A 13,133-nucleotide genomic window follows, 5' to 3' on the forward strand; every position below is an offset into this window, starting at 1 on the left:
TTGGTTAAGTCTCAGGAGTGACGTATAATAATAATAATAATTCTTTATTGCAGTAAAACAATTAACAAAATTGCATTGCAAGCGTCATTTCAACATTTGGATTTAAATCTATAAACTAAAACCTATCTTAACATAGGCACAGTTAATTCCACATACTAATGTGTGAACCTAACAATATATTGTATTTTGCATGTTTTGGATATCAGAAAAGGATAAATAGAATAATAATAATAAAATATTAATTTTCATCCCAGCGGCCCATCGTAAACTCATCAACGGAGTAAAATGCCTTTGACAACAAAAAAGTGTCTTAATCGAGATTTGAATTGTTTGGGTTCATTAATTCGTTTGAGATCTCCAGGGAGCTTATTGATTAACCTGACACCCATTTGAGATGGTAAGTGTTCGAACATAGCCGTTCTATGCTGTTCTGTCCTGAAATTGTTCCTGCCTCTGGTCTCGTACTGATGGACGTCCCTGCCCTGAACCAGTTCACATTTGAATCGGCAGTACAGGGTAACGTCGAGAATATAGAGGCTGGGTAAGGTTAGAAATCCAAGCTCCCTGAAGGCAATTTTACACGACTCTCTGGGTTTTAATTTCGAAATTATTCGAACAGCTTTCTTTTGTGTTCTAAATACTCTGTCAAATTTGTATTTAGAACAGCTGCCCCATAGTCTCAAACCGTAGGTCAAATGTGGATGTACTATGCCAAAGTAGGCAGTTTTCAGTACATCAAACGAGCAGAATTTTGCTAGATTGCGTAAGACATAAGTGCTTGAGGCAACCTTTGAGCAAACTCTGTCAATGTGATCGCTCCAGGTCAGTCCCCTGTCCAGGTACATCCCCAGAAACTTGGTGGATTCGGCTTCATCTAAGATAGCTTCATCCGCCATCACAATTGGTCTGTATTCGTCTTCTTGTTGACGGAGACAAAATTTTATTACGTTAGTTTTGGCATAGTTAGTTTTTATATTTATCTTTGAAAAGTGCTCGATGCATGCGTTTAGTTCAATAAAGGATTTGATCTCAAGATCTTGTTTCGTACTTGATCTGATGCAGAGAGTCGTATCGTCCGCATATTGAATCACCTCTCCATTTTGAATTGATGAATTCAATCTGTTGACGTAAATGAGAAAAAGTATGGGCCCCAAAATTGAACCCTGGGGAACACCGTACTGCAATTTTACTTTGCCTGACAGGGTGTTCGCGATCTGCACACACTGCTCTCTGCCACTGAGGTATGACGAAAGCCATTTATGCGGCTGACCTCGAACACCACATAAATGATGGACGTCCGAGAATGCACGTTATGCACGTTTATACGAGAACGCCCGTCCAACGGTGCATTTAATTTAGACGATAGCACCTCTGACGGCCGAAATTACCTTTTTGACGTTGGTATATTAAAGTTCAGCATACAGGGCACCTGTGTACAAATTTTCATTGCGGACACTTCTTTGGTTTAGTCTCAGGAGTGGCTTTTGTACGAGAACGCCCGTCCAACGGTGCATTTAATTTAGACGATAGGACCTCTGACGGCCGACACCATCTTTTTGACGTTGGTATATTTAATTTCAGCTTACAGAGCATCTGTGTACAAAGTTTCATTGCGGGCACTTGTTTGGTTTAGTCTCAGGAGTGGTTTTTTAAGTAGAGAACGCCCTTTTAAGGATACATTTTTACATTTTAGTTATTATATTTGGGTTTTTATTTATTATAAATTTATCGGGAATTCTTTGTGGTAAATAATAAATACGAAAAACTGTGTAGATTTTGTGAAAAATCGTATTTTACTAATTCGTTTTATATTATTATTTTAGATTTTGAATGTTTGTTAGCGCCTTCTGATTGTTGACTGCAACATTGTTGCACGGAATACAAACGGACGATAAAGTGACGCTAACTTCACGGTGGTAGCCTGTTAATTGATTGCTGATAATACATATCTAATTTATAACCTTCAAATTTGATTTTGTTGTTTTGGCTTATAAGTGATTATTCAGAACGCAATTGTCAGATTTGTAACTACATTTTAGTTGTTTTGTTCTTTAACCGTGCTGTATGAACTAATTTTAAAACAAACTAATTAAAACTTTGTTCAAAGGAAAATTATGGATGCATATCATATTGTCCAAAGGTTATGGTAAATTGGCCTGGCTGTTAGTGTAAAAGAAATGTAAGCACACACATATACATAATAATTATCTATTATTTAATATAGGTGAGTTATTCAATGTATTAAACTGTTAATAATTGATTTAATATCAACCAACCTTATAACTGCGATTTAAGTTTCCATAAAATACCCTATTTTTACTGGTAGACTTCCTGGGGGACTATTGCAACATTAAATTTATCATTCTAATGTTCGACACCTTATTCGGTTGTATTCATAATTAGCTGAAAATGAATGTTATTGAAATAAGGCTGCAGTATAATAAGCGCCCAACACTCCAATGATCTATAATATCAAATTATCGATATTCATGAGTAAAGATTTCGGTATCAATTTACAATATCGTGACCATGGAAAGGTATGTTCATTTTTTTTTCCTGAAAACAATAGTGAAAAAAAATTCGTTGGCAACGAAAATCAAAGGAGTTACGATTTTTTTAAATTATCTTAAAACTCTGGGTACTTTGGGATTATACCGACCACACCCAGACATGAATCGTTATTTGACATTTTGCTTCTACTGATTACTAGACTAGCGTAGAACAATATTTCATCAATATAAAACAAGAATTGTCTTATCGCAAACCCCTCCCCATCCTCAGACAGAAGTCAAAGTCGAGCGGTCTAGTAGATAACGTGATTGCAGAGTCTCGCCGCCCGTTCAGCTGGTTCGTCGCTTTGTTGTACTTCCGTGTTTTACCTCTACATTTCTCCAAACACAAAAATTCAACAAAAACAAACATTACCAAACTAAAACTAAACTCTTTATTGAAAAAACACTCAAAACTTGTTTTTATTCTTGATCACATTCCGCCACCCAAAATGCGAGTGCCTTCGGCCATCAACGCGGGCTTCGGCAGCACCAAAGGTGCTGCTGAAGCCCGCGCTGATGTCAAGGAAAGAAAAACATCCCTCGAGATAGTACCTATCAGTAAAATATCAAATTCTAGAGGGGCTGATCAGAAATATAAATTGAATTGTAATAGAAAGGCAATTATGTACAGTGCAAATCATGTGATGCCGCGCGGCCTGCCGTAATCGGGATTCTCGAGAAAGATAAGATAACAGCGACAAAAATACCGATCACAATACCTGGAAATGCTTGTAAGTTTGTAATTTTGCAATTAAAGAGTTGTTTTTTTCGTTCTATCATGTCTTTCTATAAATTTATATTTTTGTGTTCTTCATACTGGTGTGGTCGGTATAATCCCAAAGTACCAAACTCTGTTTTTGACAGTATCTCTGGCAACACTATCCATATTTGACAGTTTGGTATTACTCTGCGGCTCTCTCAAATAAAGAAGGGACGCCATTTTGAACTATTTTGTTCCTCCGTGTCTATTCTTAACCTCCTAGTTCAGTAGTGGTAATGGCACACCTTTGTGTTGGATGTTCGTTATCTTACGTGGAAGCAATTCCCCACCTGAACATTAAGATAAGTGATAAGTTACTGAAATGATAGCGACTAGTACGTTAATCCTGTCAACGATGCCTGCCCGCTGCGCAGTGCTGCGCACTGCTTGCTCTTTTAGAAAAAAAAATAACTCGAGCTTGCAAAAGTCAAATCCTAGATCACGTCATGCCCCTGCTCCTTAACGCAATAATGCCCGAAAGGCATCAATATAATACAATAATATTCTTTCCCCCCAGTTTATATGCACCTGTGATAATAATACTAGGCTATAAATGCCCAACCCATGAAAAAAGTCCATTTTCCATGGTCAGGCTATTGTAAATAAATACCAAGATTTTAATTTTTAAAACCAGGTCAACATGTTACTGTCGGTGGTTGACCCAGGTCAACATGTTACTGTTCGTTGTTGACCCAGGTCAACAAAATAGTCTAACTCACTAGCCTAGTACCTTTGAGACTTAAGTGCATGACAATAGGTCACCCCATAGAAGAAGAAGTGAAATATAATCTTTACAAGGACTCACCTGATCTTAGCTTGAATGTTGTTACTATCTCGAGAAATGTTTTCTTTATTTCATCATAAGTATGGGGACCGAAGCCCGTACTAATGGTCAGGGGCATTTCTGATCGGTATTTTCCCGACCTTAAAACACGTTCTAGATCATACAACATGATCTGATGTCAGAGATGTTAAATCATATTTTTTCAGTGAGTGTATGAGTATGTCGTGTAATTATAAAAATGAGTCAAGATATTTTTTATTTGATCGGATGTTACCAGTTAGTTAGTACTTGAGTTACAAAATTAGTAAGTTATAGTTACATTAGTTTTGCTTATTTGCTAAAACTTATGTTTATTTTTTACACTATTCAGTTTATTTGTTTGTAGAAAATTTGGTTAAATTTCCATTAATTTTTGAAATTTTTTCACGCTAGTAACAAGATTCACGTTATTAACGTATTGCAATTGCCCTCCTGAACGAAACAATATAAGTATATTAAATAATAACATTTAAATGCTAACAAACTGTATTTTCTGCCATATAAAAAGACTATTCGATAACAAAATTATTTTGTTGCTTCTAAGAGAAAACCAATTGGTGTGATCACATTTTGTTAATTGAGCTGATAGTGCCTAAATACTTTTATGTTCTTAGCTTCAATTTGGGATGTTATTTACAAGGCAATTTGAATGCTTTGTTTTATGCCCCACTAGAGTACTTATGCTGTTTACAAAGACAGTGAAGAGTTCAGGCAATTTATTCTTCTAATTTTATAAATACTGCTTAGGGATTTAGATGTGCAAAAGGTGTCTTAGATTTGGAAAAGGCAGCCCTTTCAGTAGCTTTCTTTACAGGAAACACTAAATTATTGTTATTGATTTCTTGTTACATTTTAGCAATAACAATGGCAATAAAATTATGTGCTTCACTAAGTATTGTTTTTTCCCTCTTGCAACTACTCGTATTGTCCATCGTTTATAAACTCAAATCGACAATATATAATGACTGTTACAATTTTGTTTTGAAAAGTTAATAGTTCATATTATTTTATGATAGTTTATAAAAGATTAATAAATAACTTAGGAGTTTATACCACATAAGTACACACACACAGGAATCCATACAAGTGAAGAAGAACATACACCCATGCAATTTTGATAACTTACAATAAACATCTATAAATCAATAGATTTTAAAATTAAGAAAAACTAGCAACCTATTTTAGAGTTAAAATTAATATAAAACAAATTATTATACATATAAGATAGAAATACATAAACTACTGTAAAATTGAATCATCAGATAAAAAAAAAATAATTTCTTTAGACCAAATACTACAGAATACATTAAATCTTAATATCAAGGAGATTGTTATGCAAAGTAAATTTACAACACCTGGAGTTATAAAGTGAATTTAGATCAGCTGGTGACTTTACAATAATGGAATTTTATTCTTTTGAATGAGACTGAGAAGAAGCATTTCTCATCAAAAGTTAATAAACGTTTGAGTTATTAAATACAGTAATACTTTTATTATTTGTATTAAATTGGTGAATCTCGATTTTTGAATCCAAGAACAGAAAAGACATTTACTAGATGATGAACACTTGAATATTGGATGACAACCAGAACTCTCAGATCTGCAAAGATTACTACTACCAGTATTAAATCTACACTAAGCCGACAAGGATGATTGGAAGATGAATAAGTGTCAATTGAACATACAAAGTAAAACTGGATTTGAACTCAAGTAAGATCTACCCAATTTATGATTCCAAATTCTTCAAAATTTAAACCTATTGTATAAATTCAAATTTAACATGTACCTCAATTTTTCCTATTTTGGATATAATTTGATTTATGTGCCCATGGCAGTATAATCCACGAAACCCTGTATGTGACAAATAAACTCAATAGCAATTATTGTAAATCAAATGTTTATTTATTTATATCAATAGCTAGTTAAGCAAGGGCAAAGTACGGGTTAAATAAATAAATAAAGCAAAAAGAAAAATTTAACATGACGTAAGCAAAATTATTTCAACGAACGAACTTCTTATGAAATTAAAATTCAAAACTCATGACTAATGATTTTAGAAAGATCACTAATGAAAGTGCGAGGAGGGAGAGAAGGAGAAGGATTGAGAGGGGGAAGAAGACAGCTGGACCCTGGAGGCCTCACATTGAAAACTTGTTAGTTTACACTATGAAATGTGAGGGTTACCAAACTTACTGACTTAGGTGGTCACACTTCCAAACTAAATTTCCCGTAGTAATGTATTTTTGTGATTTATGAGATAACACTAATTTGTGGATACTTCAATATGACTAAAAGTTGACTAACAAATTACCACTTTGAGATTGATGATATGTGGATGTAATCAATTGCTAGTCAGTGTACTTTTTCAAACGCACACTGTAATCTATCACGAAACCAAAAGGAAGTAATTTATAGCATTTTGTAGTATTAATTAAATACAAATTTAATTAATATATGTGTATGAGTAATTTCTAGGCTAGATTAAAAATGTTGACAAGTGGTTTCAAAGTATTAAACATGAAGATTATTTGGTTGATTAATTAATATGAATACTGTATAGTGATTACAGGGTAGAAAGGAGATGGTACATATCTTATAATAGTATCAGAAGAAAATTCAGTTTTCAAAAATTTTGCATGGGTTAAAGTGCAATAAATTTGTTTGAGTATGTAGTAATAACATAATAAATTAATAAAACATTGCTTAAGTTGGTACTACTTCTGGTTCCCTCAAGTTATGTAGGTACCATAAATAAAATCTTGATTTTTTTTGCAATTAAGTAAATGATAGATAGGTCAGCTAGTAAAATAAATATAACGTAGTATAAACAAGTTTATTAATGTATAATTTTGAAAGATTTCAGTCTGAGTGTCTGTTATAGTTCAAAGATAGTTTCTGCTAATAGGATCTTGATAGTCATCCATTCCCATTGACTAATGGAGGGCCACAACTATTGCGATATAGTAAATGATAGTGATCTTCAGTTTTATTCTAACACAATTTGTATGTTTTCTTTCAGAATGTTCCCATTTTACTACACAGGAAAACACACTGACTTTACGAGGAAAGAAGCTATTTTAACATTATTTTGTGCTCTATTTTGTCTTCTAAATCACATTCACATAAGTCCTGTCCATTTCACAGTCCAGTGCTCCTCAGTGTTTGACACAGACCATAAAAGCCTCTTTGAGTTTGTGAACCATGCTGCCACAGTAGAAAGAGTGAGTACTCATGCCTTAGTAGTACATTTTCTGCTAAATTTAGCAGGTACTTTTCCTCTTAATTTACATTAAAGATTTTTTGTTAGGGTGAGAGACCAGTCTTCTTTTAACTTCGTTCTGTCAGTAACTGCATACACTAGAATGTAAATATGTTATCAAACAATGAAGATGCAGCTAGTAAAGTACTGCACAGATGATGACAAATTACCATGTCCAAGACAGGATTTGAACAAATAAACATGTAGTTTATATTCAAAGTGTTATGCCTAAAATTTTGTCATTCTAGTTCTCTAATCATGGATAAAGTCATCCAATAGTCAATAAATGGAAGATTTTAATTAAAAACAACTTTTTAATAGATAAAAATACATTATTACAATATACAGCTTTTCATGCATGTTTATTCTACAGTATTTAAACAAATAGCCTAATATTGTATTGAGAGTAATTTGAATGTGATGTTTATGTTGAGTGAGAATTTTAATTATGCCAATTATATCAGTGAAACTACTACAAGACACCTTATTGTGATTATTGTACTAAAATTATTTTTTTAGTGGTTCCAGTGGGTGACACATTACCATACCATTGATAGACGACCTCCAGGAGTGGGGAAACAGTATCGAGCATATTTTTACATACCTTATCTTGGTAAGACTTAAATGGATGCCTTCCAATCAACTTACCCTTAACCCTACAACTGGATTTCTGCTAAGTAATGCTGATTTCAGATTTATTATATTGCATAAGTGTACACCTTCATACCCCTGAAATCAGTCACTATTTTAGTGGTGTATTTCATTTGGCTATATGTTAACAACGTAATGAAAATGGAATATTGTTAAACACAGACGCTACGAGTTAGCGTCTGTGTTTAACAGTTAGTTATATATTAGCTATCCAACTTCATTCGAAATTCCAGTTTAAAGGAATAATTACGTAAATTGTTTCTTCATTATTAGTGACTTCAACTTGTTTATTAGCACATCGTTTTTTATAACCAGTAAGTTCTGACAAATCCAGTCTAGTGTGGTGTCATGTTGGTTTTTGTTAGCAATAAAATCGGTTTTATGTCTTTGTTATGATTACTTATATTGTAAAAACTAAACAATAAAAAAAAAACAGAACTCGGAATTTAAAACACTTGTTACATATGATAACAGTTGTAGTCTTTTTTGTAGTCTACTATTTGAGATCATGAAATAATATTAACCTTTCCAGCGTTATTGACGCGGATCCGCGGAGGGCCACTACAAGCTCAAAACGTTATTGCCGTGGATCCGCGTTTTTGCATTCTTTATTTTCTTACTGCTATGTTAGTTGAATATTTTGCTGCTAGATGGTTCTAGTAGTCATGCGACATACAGAGGGTTGCCCCGCCTCGAATTCTATTACAATGGGAGTGGCAGTGGCTTCTAATTGGCCAAACACTGTCTAGTGGGCGTGGCCCGCGGCATCCACAAAGTCATTGACGGGAGCTCCCGTCAAGGCATCTAGCCAGTTAGTTAGCGAGAAGCGTCCGGTACTCGCACATGTACAGGATTTCGGTTATCGCTAATTTTCTGTTGTTTTCTTAATCTTTTTAAAGTAAATTATTAGTATTATATACAGCAGTGTCCAGTGTTTATTTAGTGTTTTTTACCATTATTCGTGTACAATGGTGAATCCAGACGATTCGGAATTTGAAGATTTTGTTACCAGTATTATGGACAAGACATTGGTAAGTGAATACGGAGACCGGATGGAAAGTGACAATGAAGACATTTTGCTTAATAATATAACTGATAGTGAACAAAGTGATGATGATGAACATCCATCAAGTGGTATGGAGGAGGCGGAGGATCTTGCTCTTAGTCCTATTCAGCTGCCCGAGCAAGAGTTGGCGCCTGAGCCAACCACATCTGCAATGCTCACACTCACTCCAACCACCCCCAGACCCACCCCCTTGCCGCCTTCACCGTCTACACTCACACACCCGGGACCCGCACTTTCGACACACACTCCACCCACACCTGTACCGATCACGCTGCCTAGATATGTACTAGCTAGACCTGCGCCTACCACATCCACACCATGTAAACGGCGTAGACATACCCAACCTATACAACCAAGACCTGGGCCTGCACCTAAACGCGCACGTCAATATAAGAAAAAAGGGAAGAAGAAACCAGAAGATGATGGCTACAAGGATGTCACTCACAACAACCCAGGTCCAAAGACATCTATACCGATTTTCAACTTGAATAAAGGTATAAATTTACCCGAATCTTTCAACTCTGATACATCTCCAATTGATTATTTTTCTTTGTTTTTTAAAGAAGAGATCAGGCAGTACATTTGCGACGAAACAAACCATTTTGCTACCAAGCGAATAAATGGATCTTTGTCTCGATGGAAACATTGGACCCCAATTACCGACACTGAACTAAAAGCATTTTTAGGTACAATCTTGAACATGAGCATTATTTCCCTTCCAAACATTGATTCCTATTTCTCCAAAAGCTGGGAGGCAAGGATTCCGTTCTTCGGTGATGTCTTTTCGCAACGTGAGTTTTTGAATATATTTTGGATGGTTCACTTCAACCACAGTCAAGAGCGAAATAGACCCAAAAGTTACCTTATACAACCAATAGTAAGTCATATGAAAGATGTCTGCAAGTTGTTTTACACGCCTGGGGATTTCGTCGCCATGGATGAATCTACAATATCCTTCAAAGGTAAAATCAGTTTCAGGGTCTATAATGCCCAAAAACCTGTTAAGTTTGGCATCAAATTGTTTGTTTTGTCAGATTCAAATAATGGGTACATATATGATTTCATTCCATACTTTGGAAAAGAAGACTTGATTGCCAACAGTCCACTGCTCAAAACCACACAAATAGTAAAACTCCTAACTCAATCTGTTATTATGAAGGATCCAGCACAACCAATTACAGGCCTTCACGTATATACAGATCGTTATTACACCAGTCCTGAGATAGCAAAGGAGCTGTTAGCTATGAAGTGCTACACAACTGGAACGGTTATGACAAATCGTCTAGGACTACCAAACAACATGAAAGAAAAAGGAAAGCACCTAGAAAAAGGACAAATTTTATCGGAAAGGAAAGACAATTTACTTATCTTATCTTGGCGAGACAAAAAAAGTAGTGAACATGTTGAGCACTAAAGGAAAAGGAAGCGCAAATGAAATGACTGATGTGCCAAGCAAGTGGCCTAACAAACCCCCGACAAAGAAACCAGATGTAGTGTTAGACTACATAAAACATATGGGAGGGGTCGATCGAAGTGACCATTTTATTTCCTCGTACCAATTCATGAGGCTTACTAGGAAATAGTACAGAAAAGTATTCTTCTGGCTATTGGAGGTATCAGTTGTGAATTCGTATATAATGTACACAAAAGTTCAAATAAAAAGAAGACTTGAAGCCGATGTCACATGTGGAGTTTAGACGCAGCCTTGTGCGTGACCTTGTATCCGAGCGAATGGCTCACAGACCAAATAAAAGGCGGTCCGGGCGCCCTGCAAAAAGACCTGAAGAGGAACGGCTAACCGGGAGGCATTTTCTCAGACAAAGGGACAAGAAATGGAACAGGTGTGTTTGTTATTTGTAAGAAGAAGGGTCTTCGTCGAGAAACAACCTACGTCTGCAAGACCTGTCCTAATGAACCTGCTCACCACCCAGATGAGTGTTTTGAACATTATCATACTAAACAAAACTTTTATTAATAATAAACACTCTTTGTCTAATTTGTATTTTTCTAATTTTATTAGTTTGTAATATAGGCTAGTATATGTTTATCTGTAAAACTGTGTTTCATTCCCCTACATCTTGAATACATGATAAAAAATTAGTGACAAATATACTGCTATTCTACGATATTCTCAAAAGTTAAAAATTAGCCTAGCAAAGCCAAAAAGGGCTAAAAAAAATTTTATTTGCCGTTAAATAACTCTATTTTGACATACAAAAACAAAACAAAATTTAACTTTACACATTGGAAATAAAAAAAAATGTAACGTAATCAAAGATCAGGTCCAATTTTTCATGACGCTTAAAGGGTTAACCTTTTAATGTATGATAAGTGCAATGTTATAACTTTTGTAATAATAGACAACATTTAGTATACTAGGGCTATCTTAAATTTTGAATAATGTTACATTATCATTCTTTGACACATGCAATCTCACCACTTGAAAAGTATATTTCGTCTGGGAAAATCTTTTTATAACATGCAAGGTTTAATACACCATAATTATTTAAAGATTATCCTGAAAAAAGATGTACAATATATAGGTTTATTAGTACATTGTAATAATATTTTTTAAGTATGTATGCAATATTTTACACCCAAATATGGCTTGCCCTTGAAGTTTGAACTGCCAGTTGGAAGTGCACATTGCATTTTAATTGCAAACATTCAGTTGATGTACAATAAATATTTTATTGGTAATTTCAACAATACAAAATGTTTAGCTTAGATACTTCTAGAGTTACTGGTTTTACATCCGTCCTCATTGCCACATGCCTGCATAATTTAATTTCTCCAAGATTTCATGTCTAGCTGTGTTGAATGAAATAAAGAATAGAAACATTGGTTAACATTATCACCGGAATTTATATATTAAATTCATTGAATCGTTAGTTTGTTATCAGTTTTTTGCAGGTTACGAAAAAATGGATTTCAAGGTGGTTAAGTTCTCAGCAGACTCTCATCTTATATTACAATCAACTCATGTTCTACAGCCTGAAGTGGAAGTGACAGTATTAGCACTGGGCGCGGACAAGGCCTTGTTAACAATGAACATTACGTTCAAACAGGGCTCACTTCTCTACCAGGCAAGTCTTACAAGAAAACTGTATGTTTCTATTAAATGTAGAAAGATATTCTCATATCTAGTTTTTATTTGACTTCTTTAGTTCAGAGTTTTGTCAATTTTGCGAAACATGGTATATTTATGTTTATTAAGATATGTTTACCCAGTATTGAAATTTGATACATAGCTCAGGACTGGAATACAGTGCTACAATATTTCAGTTACTACTTAACATAGTAAACACTCATAAGAGACCCAAGTGAACTTAATTGTGTCAACTTGTGTTGAGATTTACAATGAAATGTATTGTAACTGTGCCCTTGAAACGTGTAATATATTTCAAATTAGCTACTGTTAAATTTAATGGGCTAAACATTTATCAAAATTCCTCCCAACAGCTGGTCACTAAAGCGAAAGCAAATCTGTCTTTGTGTGAGTCTATTTGTATTTGTAAAAAAAACTTTTGAATACATTTACTTAGTGGGTTTAAATTGTTTTGAAACCATATCTATATTGATACATGAATATGAATGGTGGAATTGTTTGAATGGTGAACATCAATCTATTGGCAGTCACTCTTCAAGCCAGGATGTGTCCGCTATGGGGCAAACATCAATCCTCTCTTGCTGACCTGAACTCTGGGGCGTTTGACCTTTTATTATTTTATCCTGAACACTATCACTGATTGAATTATTTGCAAGATAGTATTCTTCCCTTTAGCTTTATAAAAATAAAGTGTATGATATACTAAGCATAACTTATTAGAGTTCATAAATTATTTTTATTTCAGTTGACTATTGGAACATACCTGAGGTATATGGCAAAAAAGCATATGGAAGATGCATTAATGATATTGAGTTCTATTAAGCAAAATTTAAAGTTTACGTAAGACTGACTTGAATCTTAAATCTCAAAATCTGTGATCTTTTTTAAGTGAATTAAACTATTTCATACGGGA

General features: G+C 34.5%; 1 protein-coding gene across 2 annotated transcripts; it reads left to right on the forward strand.

Moving 5' to 3' along the window:
* The first annotated feature begins 1,925 nt into the window (after positions 1 to 1,925).
* LOC124372998 lies at positions 1,926 to 13,133 on the forward strand. 2 transcript variants are annotated; one of them, XM_046831406.1, is made up of 5 exons: positions 1,926 to 2,224; positions 7,155 to 7,356; positions 7,914 to 8,007; positions 12,025 to 12,197; positions 12,966 to 13,133. In XM_046831406.1, the coding sequence occupies exons 2-5, from the start codon at positions 7,156 to 7,158 to the stop codon at positions 13,062 to 13,064; spliced, it is 567 nt and encodes a 188-aa protein (XP_046687362.1). In that variant the 5' UTR covers positions 1,926 to 2,224; position 7,155; the 3' UTR covers positions 13,065 to 13,133. The 2 variants fall into 2 exon arrangements, with proteins under 2 accessions (XP_046687362.1, XP_046687361.1); XM_046831405.1 differs by having other exon boundaries at positions 1,926 to 2,179.

This window comes from Homalodisca vitripennis, unplaced genomic scaffold, assembly GCF_021130785.1.
Source record: "Homalodisca vitripennis isolate AUS2020 unplaced genomic scaffold, UT_GWSS_2.1 ScUCBcl_4579;HRSCAF=10839, whole genome shotgun sequence".
Taxonomy (NCBI): Eukaryota; Metazoa; Arthropoda; class Insecta; order Hemiptera; family Cicadellidae; genus Homalodisca; species Homalodisca vitripennis.

Excerpts from the sequence above, each read along its gene's own strand:
- LOC124372998 (XM_046831406.1), top strand. The coding sequence starts at position 7,156 with ATGTTCCCATTTTACTACACAGGAAAACACACTGACTTTACGAGGAAA. Across the intron at positions 7,357-7,913 it reads ATGCTGCCACAGTAGAAAGA|TGGTTCCAGTGGGTGACACA; the intron begins GTGAGTACTCAT and ends TTATTTTTTTAG. Across the intron at positions 12,198-12,965 it reads AGGGCTCACTTCTCTACCAG|TTGACTATTGGAACATACCT; the intron begins GCAAGTCTTACA and ends TTTTTATTTCAG.